This window comes from Cricetulus griseus, chromosome 3 (assembly GCF_003668045.3).
Source record: "Cricetulus griseus strain 17A/GY chromosome 3, alternate assembly CriGri-PICRH-1.0, whole genome shotgun sequence".
NCBI lineage: Eukaryota > Metazoa > Chordata > Mammalia > Rodentia > Cricetidae > Cricetulus > Cricetulus griseus.
This window is the reverse complement of record NC_048596.1, coordinates 217,248,458-217,276,005: the sequence shown is the minus strand read 5'-3', so window position 1 is coordinate 217,276,005 and position 27,548 is coordinate 217,248,458. Positions and strand designations below refer to the sequence as shown.

Sequence of the window (27,548 nt, the reverse complement as noted above, 5' to 3'; positions counted from 1 at the left end):
TCCCTTTCATATCTGGATTCATTATCTCTCTCAGTACAAGCCTTGGCTCCTTTTCACCTGAAAAATGTACATTTTTTATTTCCTTTTGTCTTCCTTGCTCCCTTTTTCTATAGATTTGCATAAGCATGATTATTAATAACCACAGGGCAGAGTCAAAATAGGCTGTCTTGAAAGCTCAGCCACAGAATTAGTCTTAAATTCTTCAGTTTAGCCTCAGGAAGATTCTTAGGAAAAGGACAAAAAGCAGACCCATTGTTTACAAAATATGACAAGAATTCTAGATCAGTTGCTAATATTGTTTCCCTATGAAAACTCTTTAGTTGGGTCACCATACTGTTTTCGAAGCTGTTCTTGGGATGGCCCATTACTGTTCTTACAGTGTTTAACCACTTTCCTAGTCCAAAGTCTCCAAATCTTCCACATGTCTCCAAAAAACCAGCATGGTCATGTCTGTCACAGCAATAGCCTATTTCCAACTTCTGCCTTAGTTACTTTTCCAATGCTGTGACAAGACATCGTGACCAAGGCAACTTATAGAAGAAAGAGTTTATTGAGGACTTATATTTAAGAGCATGAGAACTTATTACCATGGTAGGAGAACAGGCAAAAAGGCATGGCACTAGAGTAATAGGTAAGAGGTGACTTATCCACAAATAGGGAGCCAAGAAAGCTCATTGGCAATTGGGCTTTTGAAACCTCAAAACTTGCCTTGGTGACACACTTCCTCCAACAGGCCACACCTCCTAATTCTTGTCAAACAGCTCTGCCAATTGAGTAACCAAACATTCAAATGCATGAGCCTATGGGGATAATTTCCATTCAAATACCACAGATGTCAAGGAATGGTAATAGAAGGTAGTAGATAAGATAAAAATATGTTATATGCATGTATGAAAATGTCACAATGAGATGCATTATTTTGTATAATTTCTATGTACAACTAATAAAACAAGATGAAATAAAAATATCAGATGAAAAAGAAAAATACCATTGATGAGACACAATGGAGAGTCAATAACATACATAATGTAACAGTACACAAAATTAGATATGGAAGAAGCCACAAGTATTTAGTACATACAGGAAAGATAATGTATGATAAGGGGAAAATGAATGAAGAAGAACTGTAAGCCATTATAGTTGGGGCTGAGATAAAACAGTTTAGACTAAATGGGGATATGGGAACGTACCAAGTGGTTTCACATAGAGAAAGAAATTGCACTGTTACTATTGGGGGACCATGATTTGGTCGTGGCTGTGTAGAGACATTTGGATTTGTAGTGAGAAGAAATGAAAAATACTCTTTTAGAGTTTGATTTGGGCAAACCCCTCATCAGAATCTTCTTGAGTACCTTGAAATATGTGGGTTTTGTCTGATAAGCTGGAATTTATTTGAGACTTTTCACTTTGATGTAAGCAACTTTTCCATTATACTCAGATAATCCTTATTTAGAATTGTTACAGAATAACAACTCCCAGCTCTATTAGAATCATTGAGGGAGATTATTAAAATGTCCTGATATAGGAACTGGGCTGATGGCTCAGAGGGGAAAGTACTTGCCAGTGGACCTGAGTTCATTTCCAGAACCTACATTGCAAGCCATCAGTACCATAGGGTGAAATTAAGGTGGCAGAATAGAGATGGAACTCCTTGGTCAATCAGTATAGCTCATCAGTGAGTGCCAGAAGGAGCAGAAGAGATGTCTCAGAAGTTGAGTACTTGCTGTGCATGCATGAGAACACGTATTTGGATCCCAGCACCTACATAAAAATCCTGATGCTGGCATGATTCCCTGCATACCAATAACCCCAGCATGGAAAGAGCCAGAGCCAGAAGAAGCACTGGGGCTAATTGGCTGCTAGCGTAGCCTACAGCAATAAGCTCACATGTTCCATGTTCAGCCACAAAAACTCCACATTAAAGATGAAGGCAAAGAATAACAGAGGGAAACACTGATGTCCTCCTCTGCCTTCTACATACACATGAGGGATGAGTACCCTCATGCACAGATGTGAGCATTAACCACACACATATGTAACACACACACACACACACACACACACACACACACACACACACCACCACCACCACCAACAACAACAACAACAACAACAACAACAACAACAACACAACAACAATAATTAGGTGGAAGTTGATAGAAGAGAATAGCTGGTTATCCGACATAGCATCCATCTCTGGCCTCCATACAAACACACGTTCCTCATGCTGCATGTATGCATACAAAACAGGAACACATACAAGCCTATGCACTAAACACAAGTGCACACACCAAAGGCAATATAAGAATCCCAGTGCAAGACTTTAAAACTATTTGGGTCAATTAAATCAACGGTTCATATGTGAACTCTAAGCTTTAGTGGTTTTGTTTACTTGTCTTTTAATGTTCCCTGGTTAGCACTTTCAGCTAAGTTTCAAATGCACCCAGTCAAAAATATGTTATGATGAAACAGCCATGATCATTTGCCTGAGGTCATGGTAATAGTTACAGTGGGGATTAAACCTAGGTCCTTGTGCATGATAGACCAGTGCTTTACCTCTAAGTTATATCACAAGCTCAGGGTTATATTATCAGAAATGAAAATGAATGAACACTAAAAATATTTAAAAGATAGTGATCTAAACATTTCATCTTCACTCCATTAAATATTATTTGATGTCTAGGGATTACTCTTTCCATAACTGTTTTGTGTCACATTTAAAAACTACTACAGCTTTCCTTTGTGTGATCCAAGTATCAATGTATATTCTTAATCACACCCCCTACTCCTTTCATGTTCTTTAATGCCCTTTTCAGCACCTGAACTACAGTGTGACTTTGAAAATGGAATTTGTAACTGGGAGCAAAGTAGGGAAGATGACTTTGACTGGACCAGGAACCAGGGTCCTACTTCAACCCTGAATACAGGCCCGATGAAGGATAACACACTGGGCACCGCCAAAGGACATTACCTCTACATAGAAACATCAGGGCCACAGGATTTTCAAGACAAAGCTATTTTACTCAGCCCGATCCTTAACGCCACTGAAGCAAGTAGCTGCACCTTCCGCCTGTACTACCACATGTTTGGAAAGCATATTTATCAGCTGGCTGTCTACCAGAGAATCTGGAGCAATTCCAGGGGACAGCTGCTGTGGCAGATATTTGGGGATCAAGGCGACAGATGGATAAGGAAACACCTCCCCATTTCCAGCAGGCAGCCCTTTCAGGTAGGATAATGGTTTCATAATATATATTTGAAATGCTTCCTCATGTCTAAGCAATGTGAAATATTACTGTATTCTTGAATTAAAAGCTGGTGGAATTGTATCAAAGATACTTTGAAACAAATCCATCATTTCCTGGAGGGTACGCCAAGGCTCCTTGAGTTGCTTTGCTCTATGACTACCTCAATAATGTATGTTTATCGTCTCCTTGGATGAGAGCTTGACACTGGAAACAGCTGCAGGTCCCTCCAGTGTTAAGTGCTTATTCACTGAAATTAAAACATCAAAAGAAAGAAGAGCTTGGCATAATCTGTGAATTCTGAAAACTCATAAATATATGCTTTCGAACACATAATTTGGCATTTTAACTTTTTATAGGTGAGCAGCTGAAATCCAGGCAAAGTGCATTCTTTATTTTCTCACTTGTGTTTAGTTTTAATTGGAGTTCATACATTGCATATAGTTCTAGGCTTCATAAAGACAGTTTATTTTAAGGATGGCATATACTTTAACTACATCCACTCCTTGTAACCTGTCATTTCTTCTCCTTTATATTTATTTTGTCTTATGTATATAAAATCTTGAATCCACAAATGTGAGAAAGCATGCAATATTTGACTTTTTCAGACTGGCTTATTTCACTTAATATAATTATCTCTTGTTGCCTCAGTTTTCCTATGAATGACACAATTTATTCTTTTTGTGGCTAAAAAAAGCTGCATTATGTATATGCCATAGTTTTTGTTTCTTTATCTAATTAACTGATACTTAAACTGATGCCATTACTTAGCAACTGTGACTTGTACTATAGTAAATATGGATGTTCAGGTACCTCTATGGTATGTTGACTTAAGAGTCCTTTGGTTACCAGTTCTGGTGCTGTTCATTTGTTTCTTGTTACCTCTTGGTCCAGGAGTTACTAGCTGGGATGTAATAGCCATAAAAAAACACAAAACACAAAACACAAAACAAACAAACAAAACCAAATGTGAGGATACAGGGGAAGGGAATTCTTTTTTTTTTTTTTTAATGTACCATATCCTTTTATGTTAGAAGCGTATCAATCCCCCCATTCCCTTGCCCTTCCATTCTCTCATGCCCCCTACCCACCCCCCAAGACTCCCTAAGGATAGTGAAGCCTTCCACGAGAGAATCATCAAAGTCTGTCACATCATTTGGGGGAGGGCCTAGGCCCTCCTTACTGTATCTGGGCTGCAATAGTATCCCTCCATAGGGAATGGGCTCCTAAAGTCCATTTGTGCTCTAGGGATAAACACTGGCTCCACTAAGGAGGGCACAGAGACCCTAGTCGTTCAGCTGAGGAACCAGCATTGGACCGCACCAAGCCCTCTGAATGTGGATGCGGGCTAGGAGGCCTGAGCAGTCTGTGGGGCCTCTAACAAGGGGATTCTTATATATGTTGCTGGTTAAAAAGTCATTTCATCTAGTTACTATGGAAATCAGCGTGAAGGAGGCTGAAGAACGGTAACATAGTGTGAAACTGTACCAAAGAGAGTGCACGCCGTATTAAATAACGCATGGCTTCTCTCAGGAAGATCTCCAGTTTGACTCCACATTACCTTAAACCCGGTGGAATGTTTTTTTTTTTTTTTTTTTTTATTCTAAGTTTAGCATGTCTTCTAAAAGCCAAACTAACAAGTCCAAATACACATGTGTCTCTTTACAAATTTGTAGAAGACTTTTGTTTGTTTTGTTTTATGTTGGCTTTTCTGTCAATTTTCGGAAGTTATTTCAGAGCGCCCCCCACCCCCCGCCCTGGGAAGTTCTGCAGAGTAAGGGAGAACATGTCTGAGAAGTCCTCATTTGCCCATGGTTAAAAGTTTGTAAGTAGCAGAATCGGGACTTAGACCACACAGGGCTGGGTAAATGGCCAAGTGGCTGCCATTCCTCTTCTTACCAGTTCTTAAAGAAGCCTGTATATAGGCGCTTTAGTATTTGTTCTTTCTCCTGCATGTCAAAGAGATCCATACAGAAAGTACTGTAAGGAACATTGTATCTATCCATGACTCAAAAGTTCTGAGTTTATATTTTCATTTGCTAAATCTCTTTCAGCTACCAACATTGAAATCATTATCTCCATCTAAATGCCTAGATTGTGTTAATTATTTTATAGACACAAACATAGCTCCAGAGCAGCTAACAATTACAACTGCACATTGACTGTGACTCAGTTGGTAAAGAGCACATGGGGATTGGCAATTTATTCAGAGAATTGAAAGCATGAGATTTATTCTTCTACAGATAGGGTGATATCTTTCTGGCTGCCACAAAGGCATGGAACAATGCAGTCATTGTTGTTAAATAATTCTTAATACCTAGCTAGGTAATTTGTAATTTAGACCAAACTCTTATTCAAGGTATTAACTCTTCTTGTGAAGGTTACTTAATAACTGGTTTCCCTGAGAAAGCAACTTCATAGGGAGTGCACAGGGAATTTATTGAAGAACCCTTCACTATGAACCCAAACGTGAAAGTTGGGAATTGAACACAGCAGGTTACATAGAAAGATCTCCCCTTGATTTCAACCAGCCTATCATCTAATAAAAGAACTTCTAAGTGAAAAGTTCTTTTAGACTTTTATTTTTAATGAAATACACCCAAGAAATAATAAAAGTGTATATTTTGCATATTGAATTGATAGGTCAAGGTAGCTCAAGTGGAGTTCAATTTAATCAAGAAGGTATTTTTCTCCATTGCTTAGCAGCTAGTCCTAGTTTCTATTCTGAGAAGCGTGAAAGAATCAATGTTTTCATTAACTGTAATATCATAAGGGAAATTACCTAACTTGGCTCCCAGCAGATAGCAGGTTCTCATGAAGTATTTGCTTAAAAGAAAATTTCACAGACATTTCTGGATCACTCACTTAAAATAAAATGAATAGGATCGGATTGGATGGTAGGTGTGGGGGTCCCTGTGTTGCCTGTCTGTGTCAGTTGGAATAAACAGACATGCTATGTGTTGTGTAACCATGTAAAGACTCTACAAATCATTACAGATAATTTATTGAAATTTCCATCTGAATTTTTTTTTTTTTTGGTTTTTTGAGACAGGGTTTCTTTGTGGCTTTGGAGGCTGTCCTGGAACTAGCTCTTGTAGACCAAGCTGGTCTCGAACTCACAGAGATCCACCTGCCTTTGCCTCCCGAGTGTTGGGATTAAAGGCGAGTAATTGACACATAATTGACCATATATGTTGGACACTTCAGTCAATATAAGAATCAAGATACTGAACATAAACCCATGTCTCAGAATTGCCTCTTACCCATATGAAACATCTTCCAGACTTTTTTTAGCATCTAACAACCAACAATTGCTTTCTGCGAATCTTAAATTTTTATATAAAGGGAATCAGAGTGCATGAAATCTTTAATTGCCTTTCTCATTTGGCATAATTATTTAAAATTTATTTATGCATCAGCATGTATCAATAATTCATTTGGATAAAGCACAGTGTATGCATTAAGTTGGTGACTACAGTATGGCCTATTATAAATAAATCTTATCTGAGAAGATATGTACATGTATTTATATAAACAATGACTCATTTCCATAGGGGAATAACATGGAGATGATTGGCTGACATACCTGCATTTGAGAGATGTATGCTTGTCATTTTAGAAGACTCTTACTTGCTTTTAAAGTTCTCCAATTTTCATTCCTATAAACAGTATATGGATGTTCCAGATCTAAGACAATGCCCATTATATCATTAGTCTTTTAAATTTAGCTTTTTAAAAAGACAATGGAAGCATATAATTGTGGCTAACTGGCATTGCTGTGGCATTATGTTGAACACATTTTCATGAGATTAGTTGCCCAGTGAATATGTGTTTAGGGTGTATTTTTGCAATCCTTTGTAAAATTCAGAAAATTGGGTTATTATTGAGATTTTATATATTACAGATGGAAGTCTTTTATTAGAGTTATGATTTACACTGGTTTTATTACTCTATTACCTAGTACAGTGTCTGTAACTCACATGTTCAATAAGAGTTGAATAATAGTTGAATAATAGTTTGACTGGATGATGAAGTCATATTTGGTAAGTAGGATGTTAGGACTATTCTTTGTACATTAGTTTGATTTTTATCACTTTGTATACAAGTGATTTAATTTATTAGCAATTTTAAATTGCTAAACTAATTCTTTAGTTTATGGCAACAATGGTTGGCTTTTATAAGAAGATGATTTAGCAGTTCTGATACCTTTGAAAGAGGTGAGGTGATGGCTTAGTATGCAAAGTGCTTACTGAGTTCAAATCTCCACAAACTATCTAAAAGCCAGACACCATAGCAAATGTAATTGAAATTGTAAATATTCCCAGTTCTATTATACTGAAATCAGAGGCAGGAACAGAGTGTTCTCAAAGGTTTATGGGCCAGCTAAGTAGACTTATGCAGTGGTGAACAAGAGTCCTTGTCCCAAACAAGATGGAGGACAAAAACACAAGTCTATCCTCTGCCTCCACACATGAGCTGTAGTTCAAGTGCAAACATATAAACAGACACACACTTAACACATCTGTACACACACACACACACACACACACACAGAGAGAGAGAGAGAGAGAGAGAGAGAGAGAGAGAGAGAGACAGAGAGAGAGAGAGAGACAGAGAGAGACAGAGACAGAGACAGAGACAGAGACAGAGACAGAGAATCTAAAAATTATTACTTTTGATATTTGGGTACTATTAGTTTCTTTGTATTATAAATTCAATAGTTGTGAATTTTACCTAAAATATTCTCAATTTATTTTTATTTTGACAGGCTTGTGTAATTTTATATTTACATTAAAATAATAGTTTTAATTTACCCCTAGTTAACAATAGTATGTCTTCTCTTTTCTTGTGATCAAACTAATGTTTTCATAAAACTTACATAAATGTTCTTTGGAAATTAAGGATTTTGGGAGCTGGTGAGATGGCTCAGTAAGTAAGGGATTTTGCCTTCAAGACTCACTACCTAAATTCTACCCCTGGGACACACATAGTAAAAGGAAAGAACTAACTACATCAAGCTGTCCTCTTATCACCATGCATGTGAAAGTACAGACACATAGAGTAAGTAAATAAATGAAAAAAGCAATAAACAGTTAAAAGAAAGGAAACATGAAGATTTTTACACTTGTTAATTTTTATTCTAAAATATTTCAAAATGCCTCTGTGGCAAGCATTCTTGGTCCTCAGAGCAGTTGTCATTGACATTTCTTTGGATCTCTTTTTTTTCTCCTGTTAGTTATGTCCTTCTTTTTTATTTTTCAAATCTTATTATTCTTTAGAAGCATATATGCTTTCTAAGAAGAGACAGAAATGGGTGGATTCTGATGGGAGAGGAAGTGGGAATGATCCCGAAGAATCATTTCCCTGGGCAAGGGGAAACTACAATCAGAATATACTATATGAATTTTGTTTTCAATGAAAGAAAAATAGAAAAAATATTCATGTGGTAAATTACACAAGGCTGAGTAGTCTTCAGCTGTTATCAATCTGTACAGGAGATGGACTTTGTTTCTCAATGGAAGACCCATCATAGAGTTAGAATATTAATAAGCAGTGAGGTGTTATTTGACCCCTCTCCCTCAGTCTACTAAAGGAAATGAAGTTATTTTCTTTAAAGTTTTACAGGCATTGAGGAAGAAAGACTGTTTTAGGTCTTCTGGATTTCTCCTCAGTGATCTTGACATTGTGGTCTATTTTTTCTTTATTACCCATATGATTTAAAAAATTACACATTAGATATGGAAACCAAAATAGTCAAAAGCTATACATTGAAAGTGTAACATTGCCTTGAACAATTTGATGTCTTTATCTAATATACAGCAACTCAAATTCCCTGGTGTAAGAAGGGACTTTGAGAGCCCATCCCATGTGAAGGGATGCACTCTTGCCCTGGACTCATGGGCAAGGGCCTAGGCCCAGCCCAAGATAATGTGGTAGACTTTGGGGAGTCCCCATTGAGGGCCCTACCCTGCCTGGGGAGTGGAGGTTGGATGGGGTGGGGGGTAGGTCGGGGGTCAGGGAGGATGGGTGGGGGTGAGGGGAGGGAGAGGGAAAAGGAATTGACATGTGAAATAAGCTTGTTCCTAATTTGAACTAATAAAAAAAATTAAAAATTATACATTAGATATGAAAACCAAAATAGTAAAAAGTTATACATTGAAAGTGTAGCATTGTCTTGAACAATTTCATGTCTTTATCTAATATACAGCAACTCAAATAACGATTTCACTAATTAGTGGGGGAAACTAGTTACTTTGTCTAATCCAGTCATTATCCCAATTGTCTGAAAAAGTTACATTTATTCATGAGACATGGAAAATGACTCATTCATCCTAAAAATCTAACTTTAAAAATGAATGACTTGGCCTGACGTTGGTGGCACACACCTTTAGTCTCAGCACTCAGGAGGCAGAGGAAGGCAGATCTCTGTGAGTTCGACACCAGCCTAGTCTACAAGAGCTTTCCAGGACAGCTTCCAAAGCCACAGAGAAACCCTGTCTTGAAAAAAACAAAACAAAAACAAAAACAAAAAATGAATGACATGAAAATTTCTTTGTATTTTCCATGTTATATTTTTGCAGAGTATTCTCAGATTTTCTGAAGCATAATAAATTGTTATAAAAACCCAAGAGAACACCAATATTTATATATTGTAACATCTGAAACATCCCAGTACATTTTGAAATGTGTCTAAATTTTGTAGGACTTGATATCCAATATTATAATAATATGCTATACTAATTATTAAATCATATAAAATGCTGCAAAAGGAATAGTTTATTTAAAGTACTGTAGGTTATGACAAATGCCATTCGTAGGAGTGATTTTCTCTTTTAGCTGATGCAGACTTAGAAATGTCTATAGGTATGACATGGTGCTTACAAACCTGTTATTCCTTATGCTAATGTTGTCATGTGTTCTGTTTATTGCCACCAAACCGACATAATAATCTGTGACCCTAGAATTGACAACTAAGTACTGTCCTTCTTGATAGGTTAGTTGACAGACTTAAAAGTCATCTTGAACATGATTTGTTGTTTTCCTTCAGGGAATTCTTACTACTCTAAGTTCTTGGTAATTAATGTATTCAATAAGACTTGTTGCATTAAACCAAAGTTATTCAATGTTTCTCAGAACTCGATAGTTTCCAGCATGCTTTTGAGATGAGACATCTTACTTTCTCCTGGTACTGAACCATCAGCATATTTCCATGAAAAATCAGTTCAGCACAATGACATCTCATGGGAAGGGCCTGGGGGATTCACATGTCAAAAAGAAAAGGCATTTGAGACAGATTCAAATGCAGAGGTTGTTGGATTAAATGAGAGAGAAAGGAAACTTTATCATAGCTATTTTCAAAAAAATATCCCAAAGTTTCACTTCTAAAGATGTTTCAACTCATACATTCAGCATACTACTGACATTATGACAGGAAATTTTCTAGCCATGAATTCTTTATTGCCTGCACCATCACTTACATGTCATGGTGTTACTCACATTGGTAGTCTAGGCATATAGTGAAAAGTAATTTTCTCATGTATTTACTATATGTTATTTTCAGCTACTTTTGTGGTTGAATAATAGAACAAGTTATTTTAATTTATTTAAATTAAGGTTAATCTGAGGGATGGAGTTATGGGTCAACACTTTAAAAAACTTTTTGTTCTCGTAGATAATCAGAGTTTGCATTCTAAAATCTATCTCATGTGTCTCATAATGACCTGTAATTCCAGTTCTAGAGGATACAATGCCCTTTTCCAGTTTCTAAAGAATCCCCATATCCTGCAGCCCATAGATAGAAAAGAAGGAGAAAGGAAGGGAGGGAGGAAGGAATTAAGGGAGGGAGAGGAGGAAGGGAGGGAGAGAAAGAGAGAGAGAGAGAGAGAGAGAGAGAGAGAGAGAGAGAGAGAGAGAGAGAGAGAGAATATTTTCTAAAAAAAAAAAATCCTTCTCACCAAGGATTCCACCCAGGTGTGCTCTAGTACCACCATGTTTGGGATCTTTGCTTTGTGCAATTTTCATTCCTGTTTGTAGATAGAACATGCCTTTGTATATTGAATGGGATCTCTCTTCCCTTTGCTTTTGTCCTATAAAAACAAATCCTTGGTATGGATTCTGTGTTCATGGAATTCAGTCAGAAGTGTTACATAACCCAGTTTATTCCAATGTATTGGTTGCCTAATGATACAGAATCCACTGATCTTTACTGGTACCTCATTTTATCACCAACTTCTCTTTTTTCCCCTGAAGAATGTAATTATGCACAAAGTAGACCTAGGATAGGGAGAGGGACTTTTGAAGAAAAGGTGCCCCCAAACTTTAGCATTTTAATGTGATACTATTATCAGTGAAGTTCACACTGGATAACCACAGCTTCAGACAAGGGTCAAAAAGTCTCATAGTGTGTTAAATATGTTCATGATTTTTTTTGCTGGACCACATCCATAGCTATCCTTGGCTGCAGAGAACTTTCTGGCTAAGTTAGAAATTTCTGTAAGGCAAAGGACACAGTTAGCAAGACAAAATGGCAGCCCAAAGAATAGGAAAAGATATTCACCAACCCCACATCCGACAGAGGGCTGATCTCCAAAATTTACCGAGAACTCAAGAAGCTAGTTTCCAAAATACCAAATAATCCAATTAAAAAGTGGGATACAGAACTAAATAGACAATTCTCAATACAGGAATCTAAAATGGCTGAAAGACACATAAGAAAGTGCTCAACATCCTTAGCCATCAGGGAAATGCAAATCCAAACAACTTTGTGATACCATCTTACTCCCATCAAATTGGCTAAAATCAAAAACACCAATGATAGCTTTTGCTGGATAGGATGTGGAGAAAGGGGAACACTCTCCACTGCTGGTGGGAATGCCATTTTGGAAATCAGTGTGGTGATTCCTCAGGAAAATGGGAATCAGTTTACCACAAGATCCAGCAATTCCACTCTTAGGCATATACCCAAAAGAAGCACATTCAAACAACAAGGACATCTGCTCAAGGATGTTCATAGTAGCATTATTTGTAATAGCCAAAACCTGGAAGTAGCCTAGATGCCCCTCAACTGAAGAATGGGTAGAGAAAATGTAGTACATTTACACACTGGAGTACTACTCATTGGAAAAAAGCAATGGAATCTTGAAATTCACAGGCAAATGGATGGAACTAGAAGAAACCAACCCAAGTGAGGTAACCCAGTCACAAAAAGACAAACATGGTACAAACTCTCTCATATATGGATTTTACACATAGAGCAAATGATTACCAGCTTACAATCCACACCACCAGAGAAGTTAGGAAACAAGGAGGACTCTAAGAGAGACATACATCGACCCCCTGAGAAGGGGAAAGGGACAAGATCTCCTGAGCAAACTGGGCATATAGGGGGAGGGGAGAGGGAACTAGGAGGATGAGAAGGGGAGAAGCAGAGGGTGAGGAAGACATAAAGGAGCAGGAAGGTTGTGTAGGGGGAAGAATAGAGGAGAGCAAAATAAGAGATACCCTAAGAGGGGGAGCCATTATAGGTTTAAAGAGAAATAAGGCACTTGGGAAATGTTCAGAGATCTATAGGGATGACACCAACTAATCATCTAAGCAACAGTGGAGAGGATACCTTAGATGCCCCCCCATAATGAGATTGAAGACTAACTTTTAGGCCATCCTATAGCCTTTATCCAGCATCTGATGGAAGTAGAAGCAAATATCCACAGCTTATCACTGAACTGAACTGAACTGTAATCCACTTGAAGAGAAGGAGAACTGAGCAGCAAAGGGGTCCAGACCAGGCTGGTGAAACAGAAATAGCTGACCTGAATAAAGGGGTGTTCTTGGTCCCCAGACTGATCACTGGAAAACCAGCATGGAACTGATCCATGAATGTGGGTGTCAGTGAGGAGGCCTGGGAAATCTTTGGGGCCTCTTGTAGTAGATAGTACTTATCCATAGCATAGAAATATACTTTGGGAGCCCATTTCACATAGAGGGATACTCTCTTAGCCTAGACACATTGGGCGGGAGGGGGGGGGGGCTTGACCCAATTGCAAAGGATATGACAGACTCTGAAGATCCCCCATGGAAGGCCTTACCCTCCCTGGGGAACAGAAATGGTATGGGATAGGTAGGGTGTTAGTGGAGGGCATGGAAGGGAGAGGGAACTGGGATTGACATGTAAAACAATCTTGTTTCTAACTTAAATAATGGAGAAAGGAAAAAAAAGAAAGTCTCCTGTTGCATTGTAGAAACCTGCTTCAATAGTGATAGTAAAGGAAAGTTTTCAGGTAATTTTACAGTGAAAGATGGAAAAACACTTTAATTAATTTATTATACTTTTATATATTTCATGCAAAGGATATGCCTAAAAAAACCAGTGTTGCAATGTTTTTAATACTGCTAGATGAAAAAATGCTAAGTTACGTTGTAAATAAAGCAGGACCATATTTAACAAATGTTAGTTTCATCCCACTTTCCCTGAAATTATATACAGAAGTGCTGACTGCATAAATTTTATGTCACTTTGCATAACATTTTTCTTCCAAGTGTGGATAGTGTAAGAGAGCTTACATGGAAAAGTTTTAGATGGAATTTTCTGACATGAGCTCAAAGATGTGTGTTTTGGTGTGCATTTCTCCATCAATCTTGGGATACCACCTTTAATTTCTCAGAGGTTGTTCAGCTTCAAAATGTTATCACAGTCTCTTGTATCATATCTATAAAAAACAGATGCAAAGTGACAATTTTACAAAGATAAGTAAGCAGGGAAGGATAGGACTCAGTTGGGTCTGACTAGTTAACCAGACATGGTGACAACACACCATCCCATATGAGGCAGTGGCAGGGAATGATAAGTTTGAGGCCATCGTTGCCTAACTAGTGAGATATTGTTTCAAAAACAGAAAATACAAAAACAGCAAGCAGTACTGCAAAAACAAAGATAAAAATGGCTAGTAATCCTACAGAAAACAAGTCCAGTATCTTAAATCTATTCTTTTAATCCTCCTGAACTTATTAGGACTTCTGTAACATTAAATGCAACCTATTTATTAAACCCTCTGTAGTTAAAGTGGGATGTTGCTAAGGGTTATCTTCATTGGAGATATGCAGAAAAATTTGAAATTAATATATACCCAGGACAATATTCAAGTGTTTATAAAATAAGAGTCAGAGAGGAGAGAAAGATTGCAGGTATCAGGAATGATTCTTTGGTAATTTGCCAATTGATAGACAAAAAAACAAAACAAAAAACCCTGTAAGTAGACACTAAGTATAAGCATGAATATGCTAAATTATCATGTGTTTTAGATCTTGTCAGTTTATGGATTATTTTGAGCTTGAAGCTATCTTCATTTCTCTTTTCCCTCCCGTCCCTTCTGTTTACCCATCTACCTTTCCCTTCCTTCCTATCTTCCTATCCTCCTTCCCCTTCTTCTTTCACAGATACCAGCATTTCAGTCTTTTCTACCGAGGAATTTTGCCAAATCCCTTTGCCCCATCTCTCACTAGATTTAGGAGAACAAAGTGTGTGATGCCTCTTGCATCTGTCGCGGTCCTGTATGATTTGGTGGATTCTGTCAGGCTGAGGCTGCAGAGCTGGCAGACAGCTGTGTTGAAACCTCTTCTATGGGATTTAGTTGCCCTTTGGAGACTTGTATACACATGCTGAGTCTGCCAGCACCAGCTCCACTCACCTCCATATTACAAGGACTGTGTAAACATGCAGTGTAAAGGTGGAAAGGTGTGTCAAACATCATGACTGGTTATCTCATTGAAAATTCTACACACCATTCCATATCTGATACAAATAATCCTAATCAGACCAACACACTCTCTCCACACACAACACAAACGGCAGCTTCTCTCTGATGTATTGCTCACTCTCTATGAATAATGGGATGAAATATGTCCTGAATGGTTTGTCTCTACAGAGCCATGTTGTTTTCATCACATGAAATATGTCAGGTTTGCCTTTCCTCTGCATTTTTAGAGAATTATAACACATTGAACCAAATCCTCTTGCTGATGCTGGTGACACATGAATCTGGCTTTTATCTTCAGTGGAAATGGATGTGTCACGTAGTGTTCACTGAGGAGAGGGTCTGGGGCTCTTTTGAAATTCTTTGTCAGATGATTGCTTTATCTTGATTTGTGCCTTCAACATTTTTCTCATTCAACAGAAGTGATTGTGTTGCTATCTGTTAGAACACAGAGATCTATACCAATTTACACTCTGAGGCGGGCCTCCTCCCAGAACTGTTTAGGGAACATACTGGTTCACTGTAGAGGAGGGACATGACATATTCTTATTTCTTAGTGTCTGATTAGAGATTTGTTTTTTTTAGTACAAACTCTGTTAGTTGACAAGAACTACAAGCAAGTACTGACTTTGGGGAAAAGGAGAACTTATCACTCTTGGGAATGAAGCTCTTATTAGATGTCCAGTGCCACTCTGAAACTATATATTTACAAACAACAAATACAGACTCTGAAACTCAATAGTGTGTGTGTGTGTGTGTGTGTGTGTGTGTGTGTGTGTGTGTGTGTGTGTACATGTATCTATTAACAGTCAAACAGAGGCTACTAATGGAGAGTGAGAAATCATGGGAGGATTTCAAGGGAGGTATCTGGGTGGGGCTGGAGGGTGTGATAGGAGGCGGTAAAATGTAATGCTATTTCAGTTAAAATGTATTTTAATAAAGATTTAAGTAAAATACTCCTTCACACACAATAGAAGAAAATTACAGGTGATTTTTATTCTAATGTCTTCTATAGAATTTCTATGTCTAGAGTAAACCCTTGACTACCTGCTACTATCAACACTCTTTCTCTTACAACTTGCTTGTGGGATGCTTTAGGGACAGTTTCCTAAAACTGTTTTCAAAGCAGTGCTATCAGTTTTTGCCCAACTAAAATTGGATTATGAATGGTAAGAGATGAGGTTCTTGGAATGGAAGTGAATACTTTTAAAGAATATTTTTCCTTTCCTAAACACACTTTCCATATTTCTTTATTGTGTAGTTATTTGTTTTAGAAACATGTTCTTTCATTATTAGCATCTTGAATTCTTTAACTTGAACTTGAAATTGTTAGAGGAGATCTTTTATTTATGCTATGATATAAAACCTCACAACAGGATGTGGGACCCAATAATACTAGTGAATGTAATTATGACATAGTTAAGGTGACAGATGACTATACAGCCCTGAATCACTTTCCAGGAATATTAAAAACAGAGAAGGAAGATAGGGGGATATTTAAAATATGATAAAAATATAGGCCCAGCATGTATAACTCTAAACTTCTCGGCTGTTGGAAAATACTGTGGTATGTCTACAACTACTGTTTAGTTTGAATATTTGATAGATTGATTTTTTTCCTCACAGTTTCTGACTTAGTTTCTGTCTATGAAAGTTTCCTATGAATAGATTTGGCTTTAATAGTCCTATTCAAACTTCATGCAAACTCTATCATCATCACGATATTGAGATGGGACCATTGTGAGATGATTAATTTGAGGGCTCCAATTCATATAGGGATGATATCCTAATCAAAGGAGTGGATTAGTTATCCTGAAGAGCGGGTAGGTTTAAAAAGTTTGTCTATTATCTTCTTCCTTCAGACATGATGAGGTGGACACTTGTACTCATGCTGCTGTACAGGTTCCACACACATAGCATTTATTCTCTTATGGTATGATGCACTATCGTGTTGGTACAGGAAGAAGGCAATCAACACTTTTTGTGTTGAGAAGATGTGGCAGTTTAAATATGTATGGCCTCCATAGACTCATGTGTTTGAATGCTTGGTCATAGGAAAGGGCACTACTAGGATGTGTGCCCTTGTTGGAGGAAGTGTGTCACTGTGGAGGCAGGTTTTGAAGTCTCCTGTGCTCAAGTAATGCCCAGTGTGGCACACAGACTCCCCCTGTTGCCTGTGGATCAAGATGTAGAACTCTAAGCTCCTTCTCTAGCAACATGTCTGCCTGCATTCTGCCATGCTTCTTGCCATGATAATAATGGACTAAACCTCTGAAAATGTAAGTCAACCCCAATTAATGTTTTCCTTTATAAGAATTGCTGTGGTCATGGTGTTTCTTCACAGCAATAGAAACCCTGACCAAGAAAGAACTGCAGGCAACTAATGACTGTTGGGAGAAGGAGAATTAGTCTTTTTCAGGGATGAGGCTTTTATTAGTTGCCCAATATAAAGTGATCAATTATGAATCCATATCCAGATAACTTGACCTGAGATTTCATAGCTTCTAGAACCATGAGGCATATGTCTCTGTGTCAACAGAAAACAGATGGAAAACTATACTAATAGTTATAATTTAGCATATTTGAGATGTTCATTGAGTTAGGGCTGTGAGACCATGCCTCAAAAGAATCTACAAACACTTTGTAAAATTGTTTGGTTGTTTATTATGACATTAAACTAAAATTTTCTTGTATGAAATGAATTCTATCATGTCAGGGTGGCAGAGTGGTCTAAGGCGCCAGACTCAAGCTTTTATAAATATTAGGTGGCTTAGAAAAAAATAGAATGTAGGAATTAGTAGGAAGCAAATATTCTTTCTACTAGTTTCCAATATAGTAACTTTTTGTACTTCCAGTCTGTTAAAATAAAACTTTCATTCTATATTCAGTATGAAGAATAGCATAATGTAGTTATGGTCATGAGAATAAGAAGAATTCGGAAGTCAGTTCCCTTCAGTTTGAAATATTAAATAATGATGAACCCATGTCTGATTCTTCACATTTACATATAATTTCTATTTTCAATTTTGTTCTTTCTTTGGATAATTGTAGGAACTTTCTTCTAAGATTTTCTTTTAAATTATTATTCATATTTAACTGTTATGAGATATGTTTCAGATGCATTTTATTATCATAAATAATAAACTACTCTTGGTTATCCTGCTGTTGCCCTGTGTTGCTGAGATCCTGCAGCTTTTGGTCTGCAGGACTGGTCCCTTCACATGCTCCAGCAGATCATAGATAGGGTGGATTTGGGGTTGGGGCAACACATAACCCAGGTTCTGGGCCTGGGTAGTTGCAGGGTTTTTCAGCGTGCCAGCTCTTCCTTGTCATCACCACCAGGGCTTGCTCTTCCTCATTGCCCTGGCAAGTTAACCCCTTGCAGTGAGGAGCAAGAGGCTGGGCCAGTTCTCTTGCTTTTATGCCCTCAGGGTTGGTTCCCCCACACCTACACATTCAGGGCCTCCTCTACTCTGTTGCCTAGGCATTGCTTATGGGCCACTCTCCAGAGTTCTGCAGCTGACATGGACAGGGCTAGGTCTCCCACCTGCCTCAGGCATTGATGGGCTGGGGGAGGACATCTCTCCTCCACTCATGCCACCACATGGCAGATGAGTAGTGGTGAACAACCTTCCTATGCTCACAACATCATGGCTAGCTCACCTACACCTCCACCAACAGGAGGCTGTGCTGTCAGGCAAGGTGCAGGGCCTACTTGCCTAAGTGTTACAGCTGGTAGGGGACAGAGACAGCTCTCAGACTATTATTACCTCAGGGTCAGCTCTCTTACCTGCTTCAGGCATTGATGGGGAGGGGGAGGGCATCTCTTTTCCACCCATGCCACCACATGACAGATGAGTAATGGAGACAGTTCTACCATGCTTATAACTTTGGGGCTGACTCACCTGCACCTCCACCAACAGGATTGGCTCTCTTGTGCTGCTTAGGCAAGGTGCAGGGCCTGCTATCCCAAATGTATGTAGCTAGCGGGGGGGGGGGGGCACATTGTGTGCTCTTATCACAGGACAAGCTATTCCATTTGCATCAGGTGGTGATGGGTGTGTGTGGGTTATCTCTCCAATGTCCATGCTGCCTTATGGCAGACGAGGGGTAGAACCATATCTTCCATATTCCTGGGCTGGCTCACCTGTGCCCTGGACAGCAGTGTCAGCTCCTCTGTGCTGCCCAAAAAAAGCACAGAGACCACTGTTTTGTTTTTGTTTTTGTTTTTGTTTTTGTTTTGTGTGTGTGTGTGTGTGTGTGTGTGTGTGTGTGTGTGTGCGTGTGTGTTTTATGTATGAGTGGTCTGTCTGCATGTACAACTTTATGCCAGAAGAAAGCATCAGATCCCACTATAGATGGTTGTGAGCTACCATGTGGTTTCTAGGAGTTGAATTCAGGACTGCTGGAAGAGCCCCGTGCTCTTTCTTAACCACTTAGCCATCCCTCCAGCTTTTAAACACTCCTAAGCATTTAGATTTGCCCAAGTCTGTTTAAATACTGTACACATGGACAATGGATTCTCTCCAGTCTTTTCCCTCTTTATTTGATGTCACAACATGCTGATTATTAAATGAAGGTATAATGGAAATCATGTGAGTTATTCCTAACCATCTAGTTTTAGAATTATCAAGTACAAACCTACTTTTGTCTGCTGCCACAGAAATCTAGGAGATGGGAGTAGTCCTCTGGTAAGGTTGAAGCCGGCTGTTTTTAAATGGCTCCATAGAATATATTGGGGAACAGACATAACACAAGGATAAAGGAAAAGCAGAAGAATATGAACGTGAGGGTTTAAGAGTTACAGCCCAATTTTATCTCTAGTTTCTTGTGAAATAATACACATGAATGTTTTCCCCTTTAAATTAATTGAAAAAAAACACCATCAATAAGTAGTATGACCTTTCCTTCTCTTATGTAAAACGGTGTTGTGAACTACCACTTATATCAGCAAGAATGGCCGCATTGTGTCTTTAAGAACTGTTAGGTGGTGTTGGTGTCAGCTCATTGCACCACGCAGGTGACATGAGTGCATTACTACATTTCCTCTTACATTGGCTTCTTCCTCAATTTGTTTATGTTTTTTCATGCTTACATAATTTTATGTAAAATTCATTTTTAAGGATTTAGTGGAAAGTAAGCTTTGGTTTATTGTAGTTCACATACACTGGATCTCTAAGCACTGAAAAGGAGAGGATCTAGAGGATCAAGAGAGGATGTACACATGCTAACATGTTCCTCCAAACCAAGCCCTACTTGTGTACTTGCTTGTATACTTAGATGTTGGGGTTGCTTTGAAATTTAGTTGTTACTGAGATTTTCTGCTAAATGAAATATAGACTAAACATTTCATGTTTAATTTCTTGAACACATCTCAGTCTTGCTTTTCAGATGAAAAGAATTCCCGAACTATTCTGAGCAATTACAGCAATACATTAAACCAAATACTCATAGAAAATACTTTGGGAAATTATCCTTATTGAACAGATAAAGAATTGTTTCTCTTCATTAATGTCAAAATAATACCATATAAAAGCTATACACATTAACATTGTATATAAGATTAAAAATAATCTAGAGATGGTTTAAAATATGTAGGAAAATATATGCATGTCAGACTATTCCACTTTGTATCAGAGACTTGGGCATCTGTAGAGTTTTGGAGTGGCTTTTAGAACTAATATACAATATGTACCAAAGTTCATTTGAGGTGTCAATCTCTGTTCAGATGGAGTCACTAAATGCATGGAAAGTGAGAAGCACCAACTTGTCCTGCAGGTGTTTGAGCAGACCTGAGTCTCTGGAATACTAGACTCATAACGGAGTCCCAGCTAACTGGAGGCCCTCTGATTTGGTGCCAAAGCCAAGGGTGTTGCTTATTTCCTGCCCTTTGTCTGCAGACACTGTCTGTACATACAACCCTGCCCCTTACACCCTCAGATAACTCACATAACACGGTTTGTGTATCACTTGGACTCATCAGACAGTAACTTGATATGGCCTTAGCTGATTGTGCCAGTGAACATACACATTCAACCATATCTGTACCTCCCTTGATGCTGGTCCCTGGAGTTTGCTTTCTGGGAAAATACTTGTGACTATGTCTCCTTGAGCCTCCAGTGAGAGGAAACAAAAGCCCTACAGACATTTGTGGTGCAGCTGTTGCTGACAGTTGATTGTGTTATGTCTCTGCACCTCCTCCAGAGTGTCAGTGATCTGGGAGCATCAGGGCAGAAGTGCTGAGACGGTTACCTGAGTTGACTTATGTCAACTCTCATTGAACCTGCATATTGTACTGGAATTCCTTCGAAATTTTAGGGATGAGAAGCAGCTTTCAGTACATTTTATATTAAACTTTCCAGATTGTTCTAAATTTGTTTCAACATGAAACAGAATACTGGAGTGTTAGGTTTCTTAAGTATTGAGAGTTCAGAGTGAGATGAAGCATTATGTCCATCTGTGCATAGGTGGGGGGGGATCTAGAAGAAACAGGTTAGAGCCTTGGGGGAGTTGAAACTGATGGGAACTCACCAAATTAGAAATCACTTTCTGAAGCCAGGCATTGGTGGCGCATGCCTTTAATCCCAGCACTCGGGAAGCAGAGGTAGGCGGATCTCTGTGAGTTCGGAGGCCAGCCTGGTCTCCAGAGCGAGTGCCAGGGAAGGCTCCAAAGCTACACAGAGAAACCCTGTCTCAAAAAAACAAAAAAAAATCACTTTCTGTCACAGCTTCTGATGCTTACTATGAGAGTCTAGAATAATGGCGAGCAAAGTTTTCTTTGGAGGAATCAAATTAATAACAAATCAGTGCATGATGTGTTTTTCCCCCATACAGCAGGGTTGAGTGGTTGCAAAAGTAGTTTAAGAGGCATTCTCATCCTTTCTCCTGTCAGTTACTGTCAGAGCTAATCTACATGTATGTCAGAGCTTCCAGGAGAGCAAACACAAATGTGTACACAGCTGTCTTAGCTTCCAGGCAGTGGACCCTGTACCTCCTTACCTTCCTTGTCCTTTCAGTCAAAGGATCCATAAATTTGATTCACAGACCAGATGTTTTCCTGATTAATACACTGCCAGAGTCTTAAAAACTATGCAGTCTCAATCTCTGTACATTCCATATTTGGAAGCCTAAGGGAGTGCCTTAACACTTAATTAAAAATAAAAGACCTTGGTAATTCTGATGGTAAAATGTTTGGGAACTATTAGATTAAACAATGTCTAAATTGAGTGTCACAGTCAGTGTGGGAATCCTCTTTTCATATACCATGGGAAGGATTGGAAATGTGACAGTTCATTCAACCCTATCTCTTAAATAGCATTAGAAAGTCTAGATTCTGTCTTTAAATAGCATCTTAAAAGATGCCAACTTAAATGTACTAAATGAGAAACAGCTAAAGTACAACAATTCCTAATGTATTATAGTCTTAATCAAAGCTTTTCTTAATAGGATTTTTATCTGGGTCTAGTTCTACATAAGGAGAAGACTCAGTGGGCTTCTCTCTTCTGCTTGGTAGACAACTGCTCACATCAGCTTGCAGCTGTCAGTGCCTAAAACATTGCACACTTCCTTTCCTTGCTGTATCTTATTATAAATTATATTGTGACCTAAATTTATTCAAGTAGATTTCTTGTCTCAATAGTCATATTTTGATAAGCATGGGAATAACATTTACAATTGCTTCTCATTTCAGATCTGTAAGTTTACATTTTTGCTTTGTACTCCATTTCTAGAGAAATTTCTGGGTCTGGAACACCAAGGATAGTATACCTGGGAACAGTTGCTTCACAGGTGGAATAAGACTCTTTTGAACATTAATTTCCTTGTGCTTCAGAATGCAGGTGTGTGTGCTTGAGTCCCAGATGTAATTTGATCTGGGTTTTCTTACCTAGTGCTGTAAAAGCTGGTTTTCCTAATGCCTGAGGCTGATTGGACCCCCTTGGGCAGAGCTAAAATGGAAACAGGCTTATCTTGTATCTGGTGATGCTGGAGTGACTGTGGCTTATATAGTTGACTCAGTATGACCAGAGCAAAGGACTGCCCTTCATTGAGTCAGCAAATGCCAGTGAGGTCTACATAAGAATGGCTTTGCTTTCTCAGTTTATAAAAACATTCATTTGTCAGAATATTTGAGGTTTATATTTGCACATGTGTACACACACACACACACACACACACACACACACACACACACACACACACAGCATGAGTTTAGAAAAAGCATCAGTGAGCAATTTCATTGGTTAGGTAGGAAGGGGCAGTCTCTATCACTAGGTCAATGTGAAGATGTGACTCTGAACTATAACCAGTTGACTAACAGTTTGCCACCTTTTCTTTCTACTCTATTATTTTTTCTAAATTTCATGTAGATTGAGACCAGCATCAGCAGTTCTGTTATACAAAGTGGGATTAACCAGAAGATCTGCCACCTTATTTGGTGAAATTTTTTGAAAGAGTCAAACATTGAGCAATTATAATGAAAATTTAATTTGCACAGGTAGTTTCTGGCCTCAAGATTCTTTTTTGAAATGACATAGGAAACAATGATTTTGTTTTTCTTAAAAAGTCAAAAACTTCCATCTGGGAAGATAAATATACTACAAGCTATGCCTTTTCTTAAGCTTATTTTCCAAGAATTTCATACATGAGTACTGTAGTACATCATGTCCATGCTTCCTTTTGCTTCTAGTTCTTCTGTATCTCTTTTTAGACTCCCTCTCAAACTTTTGACTTCTTCCATAATTCTTATTGTTACACATATTTATATGCATATTTTATACATTATTGTGTACCTGTGCATATATATATATATATATATATATATATATATATATATATATCCATTTAGTTTTATTTGTCTGTATGTACCTATGTTTAGGGCTGAACATGTGGGTACTGTGTAACCTTTCAAGGGAATTACATCTACAGAGCTGAGTCTCTCTCATCCTGGCAGCCTGAATGCTACATTTTGCAATTTCACAAAAACACAAAGACTTAAGAAAAAAATTAAGAAATTAATGACCCTCAACAGAATAACCACTTTAATAATTTTACTAATAATACTCTCATAATTGTATATGAAAATATAAAATAATGAAGCATGAGTTTTTTTTAGAAAGACTTTCCACTGTATAAAATGTTTAGTACATTTTACTATTGACATGCTTTTTAAGATTTTTTTTACATGTTGAGTTTCTTACCTACATGTATGTATATTCATGCAGTACTCCTATGGACCAAAAGAGGGCATTGGATCCTATGGAACTGGGGTTGCAGAGCTGCCTGTGTGTGCTGGGAACCCAGATCCTTTACAAGAATAACCAGGGCTTAATCTCTGAGCCATCTCTCTAGCCCTGCTTTTCTTGTAGATTTCTATAATTAGGATTATTGATTCCCTCCATGTAATTTAAAGGAAGCATTTTAGTTATTAGTTAAAGGGTCTCCAAAATTTGTGATAGTCCCTCATTCCATCCTGATAACTTTGGGTTATGCTAGTGTTTGTTTTGTTTTAGCCTATCTTAAGCAACAACATATGTTAAATTAATGACCAAATAACTGTAAAATGTCACTCTGGGGATCAATGGTTTAGTTGCAATATAGCCTTTCTACATTTATAGTTCATTTTTTGGTAAAAGTCAGATTGAATCAGATTTATTTATTTATTTATTTACTTATTATTAGTTCAAATTAGAAACAAGCTTGCTTCACATGTCAATCCCTTCTCACTCTTCCTCCCTCCCCCAACTCTCACCAGCCCCTCAACTCATTCCCCCTCTGCTCCCCAGGGAGGGTAAGGCCTTCCATGGGGGTTACCCAAAGTCTGTCATATGTTCCTGGGCAGGGCCTAGGCCCTCTCCCATGTGTCCAGGCTGAGAGAGTATCCCTCCATGTGGGATGGTATCTCAAAGTCCCTTCTTACACAAACCAGGTTAAAAATCAGATTTTATATTTTAAGGCAGTAAATCTTTCAAAGGGACATGATTATGGTGATGGATTCTTCAAAGAAGCATTTCAAATGGCATGCCAGGACATTTTTATGACCATAGTGTCATTAAAGCCTTAGTTTCAAAAGCAACAGTTGTTTTAATTAGAGTGGTATTTTAGAATTTAAGCTGCAAATGAGTTTCTATGGGGAGGACATCTAGCATACAGGTCATGCTCATCTATGCTAGCAGTCTGAGGTACAATCCCATGACCAGTAGTCAAGTGCCTTAAGTGACAGTAGTGTCACACATACAGTGTTATTCATCACACTGTAGTGTGAGCAAGAGCAATGCCATGTTCTCATGGTAGAAATTAATCATTTTCTGAGTACATGAAGCTGTCTGGAGTACAGATACGTAGGTGTTATCCCAGAACTCAGGAGGCTGAGCCAGAAGGGTTAGGAACCAGAGGACATTTCGCATGATGGACGAAATTCCAGGCCAGCCCATATGGCCTAGTGAGAACTTGTTTCAACACTACCCCGGCCCCAACAACAACAACAACAACAACAAAAAACAAGTTAAATATAAAAAACAAAACCAAGTGGAAGGAAACTACTCCTTAAATATTAAAATGGATGTACTGAAGACTTGCCTCATCAGATTGGCCTATGGGCATGTTTGGGAGGAGGTATGATTAAGAGGGCCTAGCTTACTTGGGCAGTGCCTCTCCCCAAAGAAGGTGGGCATTGGGTGTATAAAAAGCTATCTTAGCCTAATTCAGTGGGAACAAGCCAATAAATCTGTGGTCCTTTGTGGTTCCTGCCACCAGGTTCCTGCCTTGAGTTCCTGCCTGACTTTCCTCAACAATGGACTGTACCTTTTCCCCACAAGCTGATTTGATCATGATGATTATCAAAGCAACAAAAAGCAAACTAAAACAGATGATTATTGAAAGGATTTAGATTTACCATTTACCTCCCAGTTGGTTTTTTTTTTTTCTGTACTTAAGTCTGAGTTAGTTTTAAATTGCTAAGTAGAAAGCTGTGTTAGTTCCCTTTCTATTATTGCAATGAAACACCGTGACCAATGTAACTTAGAGAAGAAAGGGTTTATTTGGGGTTTATGGTTCCAGAGGGTGAAGAGCCCATCACCACCATGGTGGAGCAGCATATCAGCAGGCTTGGCATGGCCTGGTGGAGCAGCAAGGCAGTCATGGAGGCTATAGTAGGAAGCTGAGAGCTCACGCCCTATTAAGTATAAGCAGAAAGCAAACAGCATGCAAGTAACAGCAAGAGGCTTTTAAATCTCAAAGTCTGCCCCCAGTGATATGCAGCTTCCAGCAAGGCCTTACACCATCTAAACATATCCAAAGAGTCTTAAAAACAGTGTTCAAGCATCTGACCTATGGAGACATTTTCATTTAAATTGTCCCAAAGAGACAGAAAACATCTAAGGATCTTGGTAAAAAGGGGCTTATTTTGTATTTATAATAATATACTATAATTCTACTGTTTCTTTAAATATTATCTTTAATGGTATAGAAGATTGACTCTGTTGATTGAAAGAAACATTTAAAGATATGGGAAAGGAACTTTCAGGGAGAGAGTTAATGGTTGGGGTGGGAGAGAGATAGACGAAGAATCATAATGCACTAAATACATATATGAGATTGTCAAAGAACAAATCTAATCAATAAAAACATATGGTTCTTAAAGGAGAATTCAATTCTGGCATTTGTGTGAAAATCATCCAAACAATAGCACAATAGCACATTATATTCTGTTGAGATTGTATACCTCATTATGCCACTCTTAAGAAAAACACAACTTTCTGAACTTTTCAGTCAATAGCTCTAAACCTCCGTTTCATTTCTTTTCCCTGCTATCGACCAGACTTTTTTCAATTAAATGCTTCATTGTAACCAGCAGTCAAATATGCTTTGTATAAATTCTGAGGACTCAGAGAAACTGAGGGTTATTTGTCTTCATTCAAATAATGGATGGGATGTGAGAAGCTTCCACAAAACTGGTCCCTAGAGGATGCTTTAAAATAGCATGTGGGTTTGCAGAGTTTTAAGTAGCAAATTAGTTTCAAATTGATCAACGTTTATCCCTTTCAAAATCCACTTAGGAAGTTTCAGAAAGGCACTGCAATATAAGGGAAGTGAAGGAATAAAAAGTAAAATCAAAGCAAACCACATGCAATTTTTTTTTTTACCCTTCATGTACATCTAAAGTGACAAAGGAAGCTGAAATAAACTCCGGCTTTTTGATTCACTTAAAATCGCCAAAAGTAAATACATTTCCTCTGACTTAGAAGGAAGATTGTGTATCTATGTGCCATGTCACTTACTAATTGGAACACATTTTGTATATAAAGAGGCATGTCTAAGCTTTATATGACCTTGTTTTGTCTTTGCCTTCAACACAGCAGAAAACACTGATGAAAAGAGGTGTTGTTGTTGATGAGAAACTCTGTAAGATACAGCTGCCTGCAGTCCCTGAGACCCTGACCAAAGCGAATCCTTTGGTCCCAAGACAATAAAGAAGGCAAGATATTAGGCAGGGTCCTCTAGAGTCACTGAACTTGTGGAATGAATTTCTCTCTCTCTCTCTCTCTCTCTCTCTCTC

At 38.2% G+C, this 27,548-nt stretch overlaps 1 protein-coding gene across 1 annotated transcript in view; it reads left to right on the top strand.

Moving 5' to 3' along the window:
* Window positions 1–27,548, top strand: part of Malrd1 (MAM and LDL receptor class A domain containing 1) — a 608,177-nt gene that overhangs the window by 142,872 nt on the left and 437,757 nt on the right. Inside the window, exon 17 of the mRNA XM_035442808.1 lies at window positions 2,817–3,229. Coding sequence (XP_035298699.1) covers window positions 2,817–3,229 — 413 coding nt within the window. The remainder of the gene's footprint in view (window positions 1–2,816; window positions 3,230–27,548) is intronic.